General features: G+C 37.7%; 2 protein-coding genes across 7 annotated transcripts in view; one reads left to right on the plus strand and one right to left on the minus strand.

Moving 5' to 3' along the window:
• EFR3A (EFR3 homolog A) overlaps positions 1-9,915 on the plus strand; it is a 125,488-nt gene extending 115,573 nt beyond the window's left edge. For all 6 annotated transcript variants that reach the window (XR_002481331.1, XR_002481330.1, XM_021707071.1 and 3 more), the window contains one exon: positions 7,123-9,915. Coding sequence is in view for 4 of the 6 variants with exons in the window: in XM_021707071.1 (XP_021562746.1) it covers positions 7,123-7,228 (106 nt within the window). In the remaining 2 variants the exon portion in view is untranslated. The remainder of the gene's footprint in view (positions 1-7,122) is intronic.
• A 7,103-nt stretch (positions 9,916-17,018) lies between these two features.
• OC90 (otoconin 90) overlaps positions 17,019-17,691 on the minus strand; it is a 40,477-nt gene continuing 39,804 nt past the window's right edge. Inside the window, exon 17 of the mRNA XM_021707072.1 lies at positions 17,019-17,317. Within this exon, the coding sequence (XP_021562747.1) occupies positions 17,019-17,317 (299 nt within the window). The remainder of the gene's footprint in view (positions 17,318-17,691) is intronic.

Consider the following 17,691-nt stretch of genomic DNA (forward strand, 5'->3'; position numbering starts at 1 on the left):
GCGGCCACTGCACTCCAGTCTGGGCGACAGAGTGAGACTCCAACTCAAAAAAAACCAAAAAAAAACAAAACAAAAGAACATCTTGGTAATTTGAAAGGCCCACATTCTAATGTCTAATGTTATATTAGCCAGGATTGTGTTCATATTGAATCATTTTGACCTACAGAAACTTCATTTTAATATGGCTCAGCTTCATAGTATTTTTCAGGGCCATGATGGGTCTACCTATGCTGGTGGCTCATTTGAATTCTTGAGCTTTCCCATATCACATTCATTTGCTTCCTGTCACGTGTCATTATGCTCCAGAACATAGGGTGTCTAGCATATTTTGAGTATCCTCTGTTTGTTACTAAGTAATGCAGCATCTGATGGGGGAAGGGGCAGCCTCTTGGTTCCACCTAAAGAAAGAACTTGTGCACAGTCTTGCATTGACTCCAATGTGGATACTGCTTTTGTGTAAGGTGGTCAGTAGAGGAGCAATAGATAGCTGCTCTTCTGCAATGTTCTTCTACATCACCTGTATCTTTTATATCTTTAACTTAATTAGTTAAGTCTGTTTTGCTTCAACACCTGCATCTTACCAAGGAAGTTGACAGGGATGTGCTCTAGACCTCTTGCTTTTTTATTTCAGCTTTTCTTCTGCTTTTATGGGCAAGACCTATTTTTATCAGTATCACATTGTATCCTAGACACTTTGCTTTTATTCCTACCACCTTCCACTCATTTACAAAATTTCAAAACAGAATCAGACTAAAATATGCAATATGTGCTAGACTTAGGATTCGGGGAAAATTGCTGAATATGGACACTTACTTCTTTGATGTCTGTTGTAGTACTAAATGACTACTGTGTACTTGAGCTTATGCCATATGCTTTGTGTCTGTTATTTCTGCTAATCCTTACCATAGTTCTGAAAAATAGGTAGGTGCTACTTTTTTCATTTTTCAGGTGAAGACACGAAGGCTTAGAGAAGTAAAGTGACTTACTCAAGATCATACAGCTAGTTAGTGTAGTGAGTGACAAAGTCAAAATTCAGATTTCTAGCCCATGTTCTTAAAAGGAAAGATGCTAGGGATGATCGTGTTACACTTGTTCAACTATGTGTATTTAATATTTTAGGATAAGTATTATAGTTAGTTCTGTTTTACTGGTACAACTACTGCTAATAATATTTAGCATTAATTGAACACTTAACTGCTAATAGTTAACTTTTTTGAACACTTGTGATGTTCTGGGCACTGTGCTAGGTGCTTTAACTTAATGTACTATTTGCGACAGACCTAAAAAATAGATAGTGATGATTCTCATTTTACGTGTACATAAACAGAGGCACATAGAAGTAAAGTAGCTTAGCCCAGCTCACTTAGTTAGGAAATAGTAGTTCTGAGATTACTTACGTGATACAGAAAAACGAAACAGACTTGATAGCGTACCTTCAGAGTTTTCAGGTCCTGTCAGAAACTTCCTCTTGTTAATTTGCCTCACCTTAACTATCCAATAGAGGAAAGATCATCAACGTTTGTATACTAACCCTGAATTGTACCCCACATCTTTATAATAAAAAACAAATAAATAAATAAAGTACAACAGGAAGTCGGTCAAAAAAAAAAAGAAGAAAAGAAACAAAAAAGGCAATTTATACTTTAGTTCTACTATTCTTTCATTTACTCTGACCAGTGTATGGCTAAAAAAAATTACGAGAAATGCAAAGAAGAAGTAAAACACGGTGAGAATAAGCAGACTTCTCACAGGTGACCTGATTATTGGAAACAGTAGACAAGATCCTTAACACACACACGTGCACACACACAAGTCAGAAGATTTAAAGGAAAAGATACACACAGTTTAGGAAAGAAATGAGTGTGAGCGGCTGTTTATTCTCACTATAGTTTTTGTTTCTTTATATTAATGTAATTGTACATTTTAATTTTCCTCTCATAAGAGTATTAAAACATAAACAAGAAAACAAATGCAGAAAGGAATATAAGATTTGAACAGTTTCAACCAATTCAAGTGGCTTTTAGAGAATACTAAGCAACAGCAGAGCATAGATTATTTTGAGGCACATGTACAACATTCACAAAAGTAGACTAGTACAGAACTATGCAGCAAGTAAATGTCAAGAGACTGACACATTGAAGCATCATGTTGAGTTTGTTCTCTGGCCACAAAGAAACATTTCAAACATTTGGAAATTAAAAGACATGTAATAGTACCAGTTTTACACATAGAAAAAGAGGAGGTAGAAACATTTTCTGACTCATGATGCCAGCATAATCCTTGATAGGTCAAAGAAGAAATGACAGGAGGAAGTAGAAAACATTTTAAGCTGAAAACACATATCAAAATTCTGTGGGATCAAGTTAAAACAGTGCTCAGGAGGGAGTTTATTTTTTTTTAGATGCTTGTGTTTACAAAGATGAAAGACCTAAAAGTAGTACACTAATAACTTCTATAAGACATTAGCGAAAGAGAGCAATATAAAGCCAATTAAATAGATGGAAGGAAATAATGAAGAACAGAAATAAGTGAAATAGAAAGCAGACAAATAATAGAAAAACTTAACAAAGCTAAAAGTTTGTTATTTGAAAAGTTTGATAAAATCGATAAACCTCTAGTAAAAGTGATGAAGAAAAAAAGACAAAACACGTATTACAAACATCATAAATGAAAGAAGGACATCTCTACAGATTCCAGTAGAATATTACAAATAATTTTATGCCTGTAAACTCGACACTTTAGATAAAATGGGCAAAATTATTGACAGACACAACTTGCTAAAACTGAGAAAAGAAGAAGCAAAATAGCCAAATAGCACTGTAATTGTTACAGAAATAAATTTACAATTTAAAAGCATCCTGTAAGAAAATGCATTTAGCTTCACCGCTTACATTTATCAAACATTTCGGTAAGAAATCGTACCAGTTTTACACATATTCAGGAAATAGAGGAAGTGGAAATATGTTCTTACTCATGAGGCCACATAACCTCAATACCAAAATGCAACAGAGATTTTACAAGAAAAATAAAATCATAGGCAAGCATCCTCATGAATCTAGTCACAGAAATCCTTATTAAGATTTTAGCAAATGCATAAAACTGATGATACAGCTTAAGTAGTGGGGTTACTATGAGGAAAACAAGATCAGTTTTATGTGGGAAAATAGATCAGTCAGCATAATTCACCATATTAACATAATAATAAAAGCAAATTTGCATGTTGACACCAGTAGTTACAGAAAAAAGCATTTGCTAAAAGTCAACATTTCTATAAGGGAAAAACTCTCAGTAAATAAAGATAGAAGGGAACTTAATCTAATGAAGAGAAATTACAAAAAAGCTATTGCTGACATTATATGTAAAAGTGAAAGTCTGATGCTTTTCACCTAAAATTGGGAGGAAGTCAAGGATGTCCACTCTTACCATTTATACATTGTAATACAACTCCTCACCAACACACTTAAAAAAAGAAAAATATAAAGATTAGAAAGGACAAAATAGAACTGTCTTTTTTCAGGTAATATGGTTGTATTTGTGGGAAATCCTAAGTAATCAGCAACAACAACAAATAACCCTAGTAGAGTTGATAAATGAACCAAGTGAACTTAGTAAAAATCACAGGATTCAGATTAGTATTCAAAATGCGATTGTATGTCTACACGTTAACAACAAAACAATTGTAAGAGGAAATTTTAAAACATAGCATTAAAAAATTGAAATGTTTAGTCATAATTTGACAGTATATAAGACTTTTATTACAAATACAAAACATTGTCAAGAAAAATTAAAGAAGACCTAAACGAAGGAGAGTTATGCCATGTTTGTGCATTGAAAGGTTAAATATTGATTACATGCTGTTTCTTTTATGTTGACTTACACCTTCAACAGAATCCCAGTCAAAACTCTGGCAGACGTTTTTTGTAAAAACTTGTGTATTGATTTTAAAATTTATATGGAAATGCAAAGGACCCAGAGTAGCTAAAACTATTTTGAAAAAATAAAATTGAAGAATGTGTACTATCTAATTTCAGCACTTAATTTACAAAACCCAAGTAATCAAGATATTAAGGTATACAAGCAGTCCAAGATAACAGAATGGAGAGTCTAGAAATAGTCCCATACTGAAGTGAGTTTTGATAAGGGAATCAAAACACTTTAATGGGGAGAAGTATTTTCCACAAAGTGTCCTGGCACAACTGGGTAACCCAAAGGAAGAATATTCATCTCAGTCCCCACCTTCTACCAAACATTAAAGTTAATTAAATCTGGTTACTCAATGTAAAAGCTAAAACCAATACTTCTAAAAGAAAAATAGGATAATCTTTTCACTCTTGAAGTGAGCAGAGATTTCTTAGAACACACAGAGTGCTAAACACAGTTGTTGGATTGGGCTTTGTCCAAATTAAAAACCCAAACATAAGCTCCATTAAGAAAATGAAAAGACAAACCACAGATGATGAGAAAATAACAGTATGCATAATACAGATACCTGACACAAAGCCCCTACAATGCAAAAATAAAAAATGCCCTTTTAAGTGGGCAAAAGAACAGACATTTTGCAAAAGGAAACCTGCTCGAATATCCAATAAGCACATGTAAAAGTGTTCAAAATCATTAGTCAGTTAGAAAGTGCAAATTTAAATGATAACGAGATGCCATTTTATACCTGTTAAAATGGCTAAATATAAAAATACTGAAAATCCAAACTGTAGATGCGAATTGTGTAGCAGCTAGAACTCTCATGCATTGCTCATGGCAGTCTCAGATGGATGCAAACCACTTTGTAGAAATTCAGCAGCTTCCTATAAAGTTGCATGTATACCTGCTCTTGATCCTGCAAACCCATTTCTCAGTATTTACCTAGAAAAATGAGAGCTCATATTCACAAAAAGATATGTACATGAATGTCTGTGACAGCTTCATTCTTAATTGCCAAGTGTCTAATAATGGGAGAACAGAAATACAAATGGAGGTATTTTAATATAGTAAAATACTATTCAGAAATAAAAAGGAACACATTTTAAAAAATAATTCTAAAAAACATATTAAGTAAAAGAAGTCAGACATAAAAGAGTATATAGCTTGTATGAATCATTTATAGCGCCTATATAGACACCACTCATAGATGTTTAAGAGCAAATGCCTTTTAATCTTCCATTCTATAAATCAGAACAAAGTTGTGGCATGAGGGTGAATGGGCTTGTGGGGTGGCAAGAAATTGGCTGGTTAGGGACACAAGTAAACTTTTTTTGGATGAGAAAAGTGTTCAGTATCTTTATTAGGCTATAATTTACATGGATATGATTACATGGGTGTTTACATTTGTGAGTTCTTGTCAACAGTACACTTAAGATCTGTGCATTTCATTCTATAAAAATTATGCTCAATAAAAAATTTAAGAGACGCTGTAAATATTGGAACAATTGCAAAATCATTATCATCAAAAATAGATTGCTATATCAGGAAAATATAAAAGAACCAACTGAATAACTTTTTTTGAGGACAGTTTACAGTTAAACATAATTATATGAAGTTAATATTTGTGCTTTTATTAATTAAATAAAATGGAAACATTCTTAGCCGTAAAATACTAATAAACTCAAAGCACTATATAAGACATATTAAATAACTATGAGGCTCTGAAATATGATTAATATTTATATAAATGGAAGCACATCTTATTCTTGAATAGGAAGTTAATATAAAGCCATCAGTTCTATGCAGGTCAATTATTGATTTAGTAAAATAATTTTTTTTATTTGAACAAATTATACCAAGGGCAGCGTGAAAGAATCCAAATGCAAAAGCAGATAGGAAAATGTAGCAAAAACAAGGGCCTTTTGTATTGCTTGCTAGGAAAACATGATCTTTGGTACTCACAACATGTCAGACTTGTGTATACATAAGTAAAATAGAGGAAATTTCAGATTGGAAAGTATCTCCACTAAAGATAAGATTTGAAATTTTCAAGAAAAAGAGCATATGTTCACTTCATCTTGTTTGGACAACTGCTAAAGAATATTGACCAGTGAGGGATAGAGGATTTCTACTTCACTTCTTTTACCAAAATAGATAAATTGACTCTTTGTTTAGAGAAATACATAGAAATACTAGAATTTATACAAAAGTTTTTTGGTTTTGTTTTTTGTGATCTTGGCTTTGGGGGAAAGTTTTTTTTGTATAACTCAAAAACTAGAAATCATAAGGAAACTTGATTTTTTTTATCATTAGTTAAAAATAATTGGTAATAAAAAAGATAATTTGCCAAACAGTAAAAAAAAAAAGTTTGAGAATTAAATAACAAATTGGAGAAAAGCATTTGTATCATATTACAAAAGATGAGTTTCCCCAATTGATAAAGAGAAAAACATCTGAGGAGGATTAGAAACAGTTGGCCTTTTCAAAAGAAACATAAAATGGCTACTACAAAGAGATTTATCGTTAGTAGTAACCCAAAAATTGGAAATAAAATAAGAATGAATTCCCTTTTACCTGCCAGGTTGGCAAAGATTTTTTTAAGATGAACTGTACCCAATATTTATAACAAACAGTATAAGAAAACAGGTACACTGAAGTGCTGAAAGTATAAATTGCTGGTATTCTGGCAATATGTGTATACATATGTATGTGCCAAAGTCAAAATTTTGAATACACTTTGATCCAGAAATTCTACCTGTAAGTCTATAAACCAAGGAGATAGTGTAAAATGATGTATGTATAATAACTGACTTGTGAGCATTGTTTATAATAATGAAAAATGGGAATGAACCTGCATTTGTCCTCTATGTAATGAAGTACTGTGCTGTCATCCAAAAAGATAGTGTATATGAAACAATTTTTTACTAATGAAGCAAACCAGCTCACAAGAATGGGTAGAGTAAAATCCCATTCTAGAAAAATAACATATCCATATGTTCAAAGGAAAATTCTGTTTTAGATGTCAAAACAGCTTGACACCATCACGGTCTGTTTCCCACAGTCTTGCAGCTGGCTAACGACCCTGTGCCATTGATCTCTGCAGTTAATACTGATTTTGATGTTCATAGACAGTAGATAGAATACTCAGTGAAATGAACAACTTTTAAATATGCCTGTTGACAATGCCTTGTTCTTCTTTTACAGTCCTCCTCCCAGTCCATCAGGTACATTGACCATTACTTCTGGGCATGCTCAGTACCAATCTGTCCCAGTCTATGAGATGAAGTTTCCAGATCTGTGTGTGTATTGAGTGGCTCATGAAGATCTCGGCATAGGATTTTAAAGCCTCAACGTTAAGGCCAACCCGAGCTTTCAGGGCTTACTTAATTGTGTGCTCACATACTTCTTGAAGATAGTAATGGAACATATCTTTAACCAAATGCTTGGCATATCATATTAGAAGTTTTGGATCTATATGTAATTTAGAGTACTTTTGAAGATAGAGTCATGCCATGTCAATATGTTTTGAGGTTCCTATTGGCTTTTAAATTTGAACATGTACTGGTCTCACATTATTCCATTGTTAAATAATGTATTTTAAACTTTTCACAAACATGTAATTGTTTTTTGAAGTCTGTAGAGCCTAGAAAATGTATGAAGTGTCTACTGTATTTCTTAAACATCTACACAACTGCTTAGAAATAGAATTTCTTATTTTGTTTGTTTTCTACAAAAACAGACACATTCAAATATATTTCTAGTCCTGGGACTGTTCTGTGACTTTTTGTTCCTACGTCTTAGATAAGTTGTAATAGATGTCCCTCTCTTCATTCACTGTCATAAAATGTGATAGACATTTCTTATCTTTTTCATAGTAGTAAGATATCTCTTGAATAGCATTCCTAGAATATAACCCTAAAAATCACCTTTTTTAAAAAGTGTCTGATTCTTGTAATACCATGTTCCCTGCCAGGAGTTTGACCATTCTGCTTGAGAGATGTAGAGCTTACTCTTGGAGTACCGAACTGTGCAATATTTTTTACATCATAAGATGTATTAGTTTACAAGCTGTGCTTTGAAATTATAGTAGTATTTTGCTGTGGCTCTATTAATTAAATGAGATATATATTTAGTATAGAAAAAAACATTTAAAACAGCTACTAGTTCACCTGTGAGGAGTCTACATTTTTATTTTTATTAAGAGCACATTAATTTACGGTTTTATATTGTGCATTGTTTTAAATCTTCATAGTAAAATAATTCCTCAGATGAATTTTTAATTTGTAACATTTGAACTATGACTTGTAGGAGTCTCTGTTTAGGGTTAGTTATATTACATTTCATGAGTGCCTGTGTTTTAACATCAAGTGTGCTAAGTTTCGTCAATTTAAGCTGCTTTTGATTTTAGCTACCAAGATCACGGTTGCACTTTACACGTGCACTGGCAGACCCATACAATTATGTATATTTTAGTGAATTCCATCATATGGTAAAATGAACAACTGTCTTTGCAACTCATAAAATTCTCTTAGGACATTTTTATAAAATCACCTGTTTACAGTTCTACCTTTTCAGATTTAATTTCTTTTACATAAAACAATATACATGTCAAAAACTGTATTTCAAAAAACAATGCAGTTTTTGGCTTTTGGTTTTGTTTGAAGAATTGCAGTGAAGAATGGGTTGTTTTAACTTTATGTTTATGGTGACTTGGATACCTTTAGTAGAAACAGAAAAAAGTAAGGAAATGATAATAGAAAAAGCATACTTGAAAATTTTTGAATATTTAAACCAAAGTGTAACATGTTGAAAAAGAATCTAGTCATTGAAACCTGTGACATGACACGGCAACATCCTAGCTCTTTACTAAATGTAGATAAACAAGATGTTGTTTCAGAGTGACACTGGAGTCACCTGTGAAGGGCTAAATTGCCCCATTTCAGCTGTCACTGGAACTTTGCCTCTTGATTAGGTAAAACGCTTCACTAAGCCAAGTTTTGTTGTTTTTTTTTTAATTTCCCTTTCTGCCTTCTGTATTTTTAAAGAAGGATATTAATTTTTGACTGTACATTTAAAAAAATCTAAGCAGGAGGACATGCAAAAAACAATCATCATCCACTTGGGTGTCATTTTATAAATTAACACTGTGTGCTTTTGTATGGAAATATATATAGTTTAATAGTCTAAGAAGAGAAAATATATATTCATTTGCACTCATGTGAAACACAAACTTTGCTCTACAAAATTTCATGTTTCTGAGTGATTGAAAAATGCATGTGTCGCATGTATAGGAAAACCATTGCAATTAACGTTTACCACATCTTTTTTTGGTCTTTGTAAACTGTTGATTTGGGTTTTGTGGGGGTGTTGTTGTTGCTCTTAAGTCACAGTAGACTTCTGTATATCCTGACCCCTGAGCTGCGCCTGCTGACAAAGATGCCCAAGAAAGGGGTCTCCCTGGCTGGCCCTTCCTTGCCTGCAGGGGATTCTGCAGGCGCTCACTGTGCCTGCAGTACTGCTGCCAGTTCAGATATCAAAAGCCTAGGATTGGTTGAAGCTCACTATACTGATATTTTTGTAGGTATACAAAACTCTTAGTAGATTGTTAATTATTCTTTTAGCTGTGTGCCGTTGCTTATATCATTATTCTCTTGACATTGAACAATTAGCATTTATATGTTCCTCTGAACTTGTGTTTTCTGTGACTGCTTCTGTAGTCATGTTGTCGTTGGAGTTTTCCTGAGTACATATGCTCGCTCACACACACACATACTTCCTCAGTACTTCTGAACTCATTATCTTTTAGAGGAAAACTACTACACCTTACCAGCAATTAACTTCTCCCTCCCCAAAATGTCTCTCTTTCTCCTGTCTGCAAATGGAACTAATTTGTCTTATTCATGCTGATATATGTATTTAATGTAATGATATGATTTTTTTTGAAATGTAAAAATTCACTGTGCAATTCATATGTAAGCAATAAAACAAAAAATCAAACTTCTTGTGTATAAGTACATTTTTATAATGGCAGTGATTGCATTTATTTAATTAAATGTACTCAGTATTTGCTTTAGTTAAAAATGAAGAGCTTTAGTTACAATCAAGTTCCAAATGGATTCATTCCCAACAACTCTGAAGTGCCAGAAGGATAACTGCTGGTCACGACAAGATGGGGCTACGGTGAAGCTCGTGGTGTGTGCTCGTGCCAGCACAGCTGCCATCTCTGCCTCAGTCTCATTGCTTGCATTTTCAACCCTCCTCCTTGCTCTAGACATGGCATGAAGCATCTCTTTAAAAATATCTACTCTCAGTACCACGTTCCGCCCGACGTTTGCACATTCTGCCGCCCACATAGCTGCGAGTCCTGTGCAGTGGGCTGCTGGAGCCTCCTTCAGGAGGCAGCGTGGCATAGCAGTGAGGAGCTCGGACTCTGGTTCAGGTTCATCCCCACCTTTTGGCTGAGTGGCCGCAGGCAGGTGACTGACTTTGAGCCATAGAGTTCTCATCTGTAAAATGAAGATGACGTTCTGCCCCCTGAGGTTCACCGTGAGGAGTGGGTACACCATTTAGAAGAAGTTCATTGTGCCATGCCTGCGTGACACAGTTAGCATTTAATAAATGCATATTACTAGTAATCATCCTTGAGCTCACTCTCTGGACGTAAGGAACTTGGGCAGCTGTCTCAGCTCTGTAGTCTTAGGCCAGACCTTCCTCAGGTCTGAACCTGCTTCTGTAGGTATAGAATGAGCATTCTGGGCGATGTGCTATGATACATGTTTCAAATGCTTTCTTTCCAGCTCTAACTTGCTGTGGTCCTATTCTCTCATCTGATAAAATAGCGGTCTTGAGTTCCAAGTTCAAATGAATGAAAAAGCAGAGCCAAGGTAGAGCGTCAAACTGTGCCTCTTTGTTTTGCTATTTTCAGCCTTACACTTTGAGTCAGAGGCAGAATATTATTCGGAAGGTGCTGTTTTAGCCTAGGTTTCCCTAAAGCACAGCCTGAAGCAAGGCTGTTGGGCAGTTATTTCTTTGGAAAGTGATCTAACATGAACGGAGAAGAAGCAAGGGGATCCATTTTTAAAAATCATAATCATTTATTAGATTAGAAAATATAGTTTATTTAAAAAAGAAAATTGGAGAAAGAAAACATTCACCTCTCCCCAAGTAGGGAAGGGGCCCAAAGCCAGAAATTGTGGTGACAGCCATAGCTCAAAGAGAACATGGTCACACCAGAGTCTAGAAAGGCAATGGCTGCAATGGTGGTGTCAATGACCCATGTTTTAAAAATTAGCCATCACTGGGGATCCTTGGAGATCCATGCTACTGGATGTTCTGAGGAGTCTTGTGAAATAACCTCAGAACTGACCCCTCAGGGGATGAAAATAAGGAAATTATAAGGGATAAGGGTGGCCCTGTAGGCATTTATTTCCCCACATTTCGGGACTCTGTGTGCTTGAGCACCGAGCTGTTACCCAAGGCGTCCAGTGCCTCATTCTCAGAGAAGCCCTGAGTCAGAACACAGGAAGTACAGCAGTGTAGAACGCAGGCATTGTCCTTCCACCTAGGGTGGGGTAGGGGCTCTGTAGAACTAGTTATCACAGCAGGATCCTAGAGGGAGTTGGAGATTGGAGGATTTGACGTTGGGCGAAAGATGTCCCAGATGGCACCATCTAGTTTGGTATTTAAGAACAAGACCAGGAGCATCTGATAATTTCACATTTCCTCCGTCTTGCTCAGAGGTTTTGGCTGTAATACCTCCATTCTTTTTGCAGCCACTTTGCTTTCCTTGCCCTACTCTAACTGTGAAAAGGTGATAACATCTTTGCAGTTGTAGGATTTCTGATTCAAGAAACCAGAGAGGGGAAGAATCTCTTAGAGTCAGGTTGGATCAAAGCTTGTAATTTTTTCTTTCTGAGTTGTTTCATGTCAGATAATGGCCTTCAGTTTCATTCTTTCCGCAGAAGACATCATTTCAATCTCTTTTATAGCTGAATAATATTCCATTGTGTAAATATACCATATTTTCTTCATTCAGTCACCCGTTGGAGATTTGGAAGGAGTGAGAGGAGGATGATTGATGAGCAATTAATGGGTACAATGTATGTTATTCAAGAGCCCAGACTTCACCATTTAGAAAATTAGAAATCCCATGCCCCGAATGTAACAATAAAATATAAAAAGTAATGATCTCAAATATGGTAATTGTAAGTCATGTAAATGAGCAAAGAAATTGAAGTTAGGCATACTAAACATTCAGTTCATTCCATGCTACCCTTTTTTTTTCTAAGTGCAGCTTTTTTGAGATGTAATTCACATAGCATACAGTTCACCGTTTTCAAGTGTACAATTCAGTGTCTTTTAATATATTCACAAAGTTAAGCATCACTGCTATCTCATTCCCGAACACTTAAATTGCCCAAAAAGAAATCCCATACCCATTAGCAGTCACTCCTCATTTCCCCCAACCCCAGACTTTAGTTGACTTTCTGCCAGTAGAGATTTGCCTACTCTGGACATTGTCTACAAATGCAGTCATACAATGTGTGATCTTTTGTGTCTGGCTTCATTCTCTTAGCACAATGTTTCCAAGTTTCATCCATGTTGTACCATGTACCTAAACTTCATTACTTTTTATGGCCAAGTAATCCTCCATTGTGTGGAAATAACCACATTTGTCCTTTCATCAGTTAATGGGTTGTTTTCACTTTTGTTTTTGATGTAAGCAATCTGTGATAAATATTTGTGTACCTGTTTATGTATGGTCATGTGATTTTTTTTTCATGGGTGTAAACAAATTTTAAGTGTAGAAATGCTGGGTCATATGGTAGCTCTGTGTTTAACTTTTGGAGGAACTGTCAGACTTTTTTTCCAAAGTAATTGCACCATTTCCCACCAGTAGTGTATGAGGGTTCTGATTTTGCTATATCCTTGCCAACTTTGTTTTTGTCTTTTATTATAGTCAAGGGATAGATTTTTATACATAAGGGGTTTGGGGGAATGTTTGCATTCTGATTAGAATGATACAGACGAAGAAAGGGAGAAATCAATATAGAACAACGAGGAGATATTTGCAGGATTCAGACCCTGGGGAAAGCAAGAGGGCATTGCACCAGAGGGTGGAGGATTTGACCTTTGATAAGGAGAAGGGACACATTTCATTGCAACAAGAAGAAAGTGACAGACCACAGGTAATTGTATAGTTTTGATGGTGGGAAGATGAGGGGCATGCCCACTAAAATGCTTCAGTTTTCTTAGTCGAATATTAGGTGAGGTCATTGTGCTAAACGCTTCTCCATGAGACGCTTGCATTTCTGCATATCCTGTGAACTGAGACACTAATGCCTTTATTCTGAACTAGCTCTTCAAGGATGAAGTTTAGCAAACAGACCAGGAAAACAGAGACAGTGTCTCCCTTTGGAACTGAGGTCAGACCTACTTATTGTCCTGTATAACAAAGATAATGTGTCCTTCTGGGATAAAGGTCAAGCAGGCTTACCGCTGATTTTTTTTTATTTTTTATTTTTTTGAGTTGGAGTCTCACTCTGTCGCCCAGACTGGAGTGCAGTGGCTGCTCCCAGCCACCGCAGCCTTGACCTGCTAGGCTCCGGCGATCCTTCCGCCTCAGCCTTCTGAGTAGCCGGAATTACAGATGCACACTACCACGCCTGGCTAATTTTTTGATTTTATTGTAGAGATGAGGTCTCGAACCCGCGGGCTCAGGCAATCCACTCACCTCAGCCTCCCAAAGGCACGGGATTACAGGCTGAGCCACCGAGCCCGGCTGATTTTTTAAATATTAATAAACTATTTTTATTTCTTAATAATCTTGAAAGGTTTTATTTATTATATAAGCAAATATTAGGTTCCCACTAGTCCACCAAAAATAGGAAATAAAATCCTCTAGAAAAGAGTCATACGCTATATCTTCAAATTCTTTCTTTTTTCTTTTTTGAGTTGGAGTCTCACTCTGTCGCCCAGACTGGAGTGCAGTGGCTGCTCCCGGCCACCGCAGACTTGACCTGCTGGGGCTCCAGCGATCCTTCCAACTCAGCCTTCCAAGTAGCTGACAACAGGCGCGCGCTACCACCCGGCTAATTTTTTTTATTTATTGTAGAGATGAGGTCTCACCAAGTTGCCCAGGTGGGTCTTGAACCCGTGGGCTCAGGCAATCCACTCACCTCAGCCTCCGAAGGCGTGGGATTACAGGCTGAGCCACCAAGCCTGGCTTCAAATTCTTTCAATACTCTCTTAATACCATTACTGATGTCCAAAGTAGTAGTCGTCCGAGGACTTCTTTTATATATTTTTTTCAATAAATAAATCTGTCCTCACTCTTATGTAACTGTTCGGTTATAGGCTGTTAGTGGTGCATCCACTTCCCAGGTGGCTCTTTCTTTTAATGAAGAGACACAGGTATTGAGGATGTATGGGAGGAGTTGGGGGGAAAATCATGACGTGTCAGCATGGAAAAAAAGCAAGATTGTTGAGTTATTTTTATATGATATTTTCAAGATAATGTAGTCATTACTAAATGGTAAGTAAATATTTGGTTGCTGTGCAATTCTGAGAGAAACCGTGATTATTTTCAGTCCCCTCTGCCTGTGCTTAAGCTGCTCAAGGGTTCTTGCTCTTCCTCTGTCTCCTTGCCACCTGTCTTTCTAGGCTTAGTTCAGATGCTCCATCTCCTTAGAGTTAGGTACCTCTGGCTGGGATTCCTGGCTCTGCATTGGCATCACCTGCATGACTTTATTTCCTTGTCTGTACAGTAGGCCAAACAATACCCGCTTCATAGGCTCACTATGAGAATGAAAGGTGGTGACGCCCTTAAAGAAATGCCTGGGGAGTCCTTAAGTGCTCAGAAAATTGAGATTGCTGTTTTTTTAAATCTTTTTTTCTCTGAACAAGTGGAGTTGTTGCAACTTTTATGCAATATCTACAGCATCTTGAAGATACGTCTTCTGTAGCACTGATTACACTGTGCAAGTTTATTGATTTATACACACACAACATCATTAAGGGTAACTGATCTCAAACCAGGCAAAGTAGGGACCAAAGGGAGACCCAAACTGTACCTGTACGATGTCCACTTTTATACCTAATCCTGAATTGTACCCCACAGCCGATTGTAAAAGATCCAGGTCCTTGACATTCAGGGTCCTCTGTGTCATGAAAACCACTACCTGGGTAAACATCTTGTGGTCCTCTTTGCATTGCCTCAGGCTTGGTTATGGAAACATAAATGCTGACATTCAGGCTACATTGCTGTCAGTAATGAAGTTCTTTGTGTCTGACCACGGTGTCTCATATCTTTGCCAGCATCTGTGAAAATGCAGGCTAACTTGTCAAGGTATAAAACAGGTAGAACCGCAAAACCTTTAAAGTTCTAGACAGCCATCAACTGAGAGTGAGAAGGAGGCCTGGAAAGTTTGGGGAGAAAAGAGAAAGTACCAAACAGTTATACTGGACAGCAGAAAAGTCAGCTTATTAGGAAAAGGTTGAGCATCCATTTGAGGTTTTGTGGTCACGAGCTTGAAGTGAAATGGGTCAACTCGGTTGCATTTTCCCCTCCATCCACGTTCAATTGCCTCCCACGGGGATGTAGAGAAGGTGGCTGGTCACCCAGACTGTGGTCAGCCTTGCACAGTACCTGCTGTGGGGAGTAACACTTAAATTCTTAAGGTATTGCCAACTTCAGAATAGTTTCATGCTGTGAAAAAGTCAGCAAACACTGAATTCTTCGGAAGCTCTGCTTCCTGTCTATCTGAACAGACAGAAACTCAGTATCATCTCACTACAGGACACACATGATTTATGGAACTTGAGAACCAAAGATGTGAGTCAGTGAGTTTGTGTCTCCATCAAATATTAAGGGAGGTTCTGGTGGCATGTTGCCTTTGCCTGGTACATGGTCCAACCTCAATAATGACTGAGTGGGTGGATAGATGAATGGGTGGGATTTCAATTTTTTATAATCACCATCATATTAAACTGCCTGTGTCAGAGTGGACATTTGCATGCCCCGAATTTCTAGTCACTGAGATAAACCCTATTATTCTAGGGATCAAAATATTTATTCTTTCTCAAATTTTTATTTTAATAGCTTGAGGGGCACCAGTGGTTTTTGGTTACATGGATGCGTTGGGTAGTGGTGAAATCCGGGTTTTAGTGTACCCATCAACCCCACTTGTGCACTCTGCACCTGACGGAATTTTTCACCTCTCCCCACCTTCCCACCCTTCCCCTTCTGAGTCCCCAGTGTCCATTATACCATCCTCCATGCCTTTGCAGAACCATAGCTTAGTTCCCACTTCTAAGTGAGAACGTCAGGTAAACCCTATTTTTTTTAGATTAGAAAATATAGTTTATTTAAAATAAATTGGAGAGAGAGAGAGAGAAGATTCACCTCTCCAAGATGGGGGTGGGGGCCAAACTCAGGAAGCATGGTGACAATAGCTCAAAGAGCACATGGCCACACTAGAGTCTAGCAAGGCAGTGGCCGTAAACCCTATTTTTAAAATATCAAGTCTAGGACCCAGGACAGAGTGACCAGTGTTTCCTCATGGTGGTGGCTGTGGCACATGGCCACTCTCTTAGGGGGCCAGGTGTATTCTTAGGGCACGCACCCAAAGAGCTGTCATCTCAATCCTTGTCATGCATCATTGATGGGTCATTGATGACTCACATGTGATCGCAAAAGATGGATTAAATATACTCCTTTCATCTTTTGTTTGTTGTTGTTTTTTTTTTACAAAAGAAAAAATAACATTTAGTGATTGGAAAGTTGAGAAATTATTTCCTCTGTGTCTGTCATTTATAATTTACTCATGCGCCAGTATCTAAAACTAAAAAAAAAAAAAATTAAAGAAAACAAAGCACGTTGATTGGAACATTTATTGCACTTCCATGGTGCACTACGGGAGAAGTACTCATCGTCTGCCTTTTCCACACAGGTGACGATGATGTGAACAAGGGTCTCACGGCCTCTCTTCCCTGGAAGCCTCTGCTAAGGCTACAAGGCACAGAGAAGGTTGCGGGGCCACACAGGTAAAGTTGGAGCAGGAGCCCAACGACCGGGTATACTTGCTGTTTTCTCTGGGAATCTATCTTCCATGGAGGGGCCTGGTCCCCCAGGGATCCGGTGACTTCCGCAAAAATCTCCTGACTCTTCTGAAGCCCTCCAGGCGGGTTGGGACCTCCTCGCTGTCCTCTTCTGAGCTGGAGCCCGGGGTAGAGGCTGAGGGTCGGCCACCTGGGTTGTCCTCACATCCAGCCGCCTGCCCCAGGCACTCTGGTGGGCCTGAGGACTTGAGACTTTGGTTAAAAGAGGCAGAGGCCATGCACTCGGCCGCCGTCTGGTCACAAGCACAGACCAGCTTCTCACACAGGCTCTGTCCCCCACCTGAGGAGGGAGGGCAAAGTAGCAGGTGTGAGACCTCGGGTGATGGCACAGAAGAACCCCGTGAACTTGGCCTCCCCTCCACCCTTCTCCTTCCTCCCCATCTTGTGGCCCCTCCGGGCATCCGCCATATACTCTGCTGGAGATACTCCCATTTTCTCCTGCCGGGAGTGATCCTTCCACTGGAAATGCTCCTCTCTTTCTCCTCCTGGCTGACTCTTACTCGTCTGTTCAGACTAGCTTGGCCCTCCCTCCTCTAGAAAGCTTCCCTGAACCCCCAGGCTAAATGAAGCACCTTTCCTGTGACCTCCCATCAAATCTCACCCTGTGGTTCTTTCTGTCACCTTAGGTTATGTGTTAATCACCTTGTGTGGTCA

This window comes from Carlito syrichta, unplaced genomic scaffold, assembly GCF_000164805.1.
Source record: "Carlito syrichta isolate Samal-C Ts95f unplaced genomic scaffold, Tarsius_syrichta-2.0.1 Scaffold316368, whole genome shotgun sequence".
Taxonomy (NCBI): Eukaryota; Metazoa; Chordata; class Mammalia; order Primates; family Tarsiidae; genus Carlito; species Carlito syrichta.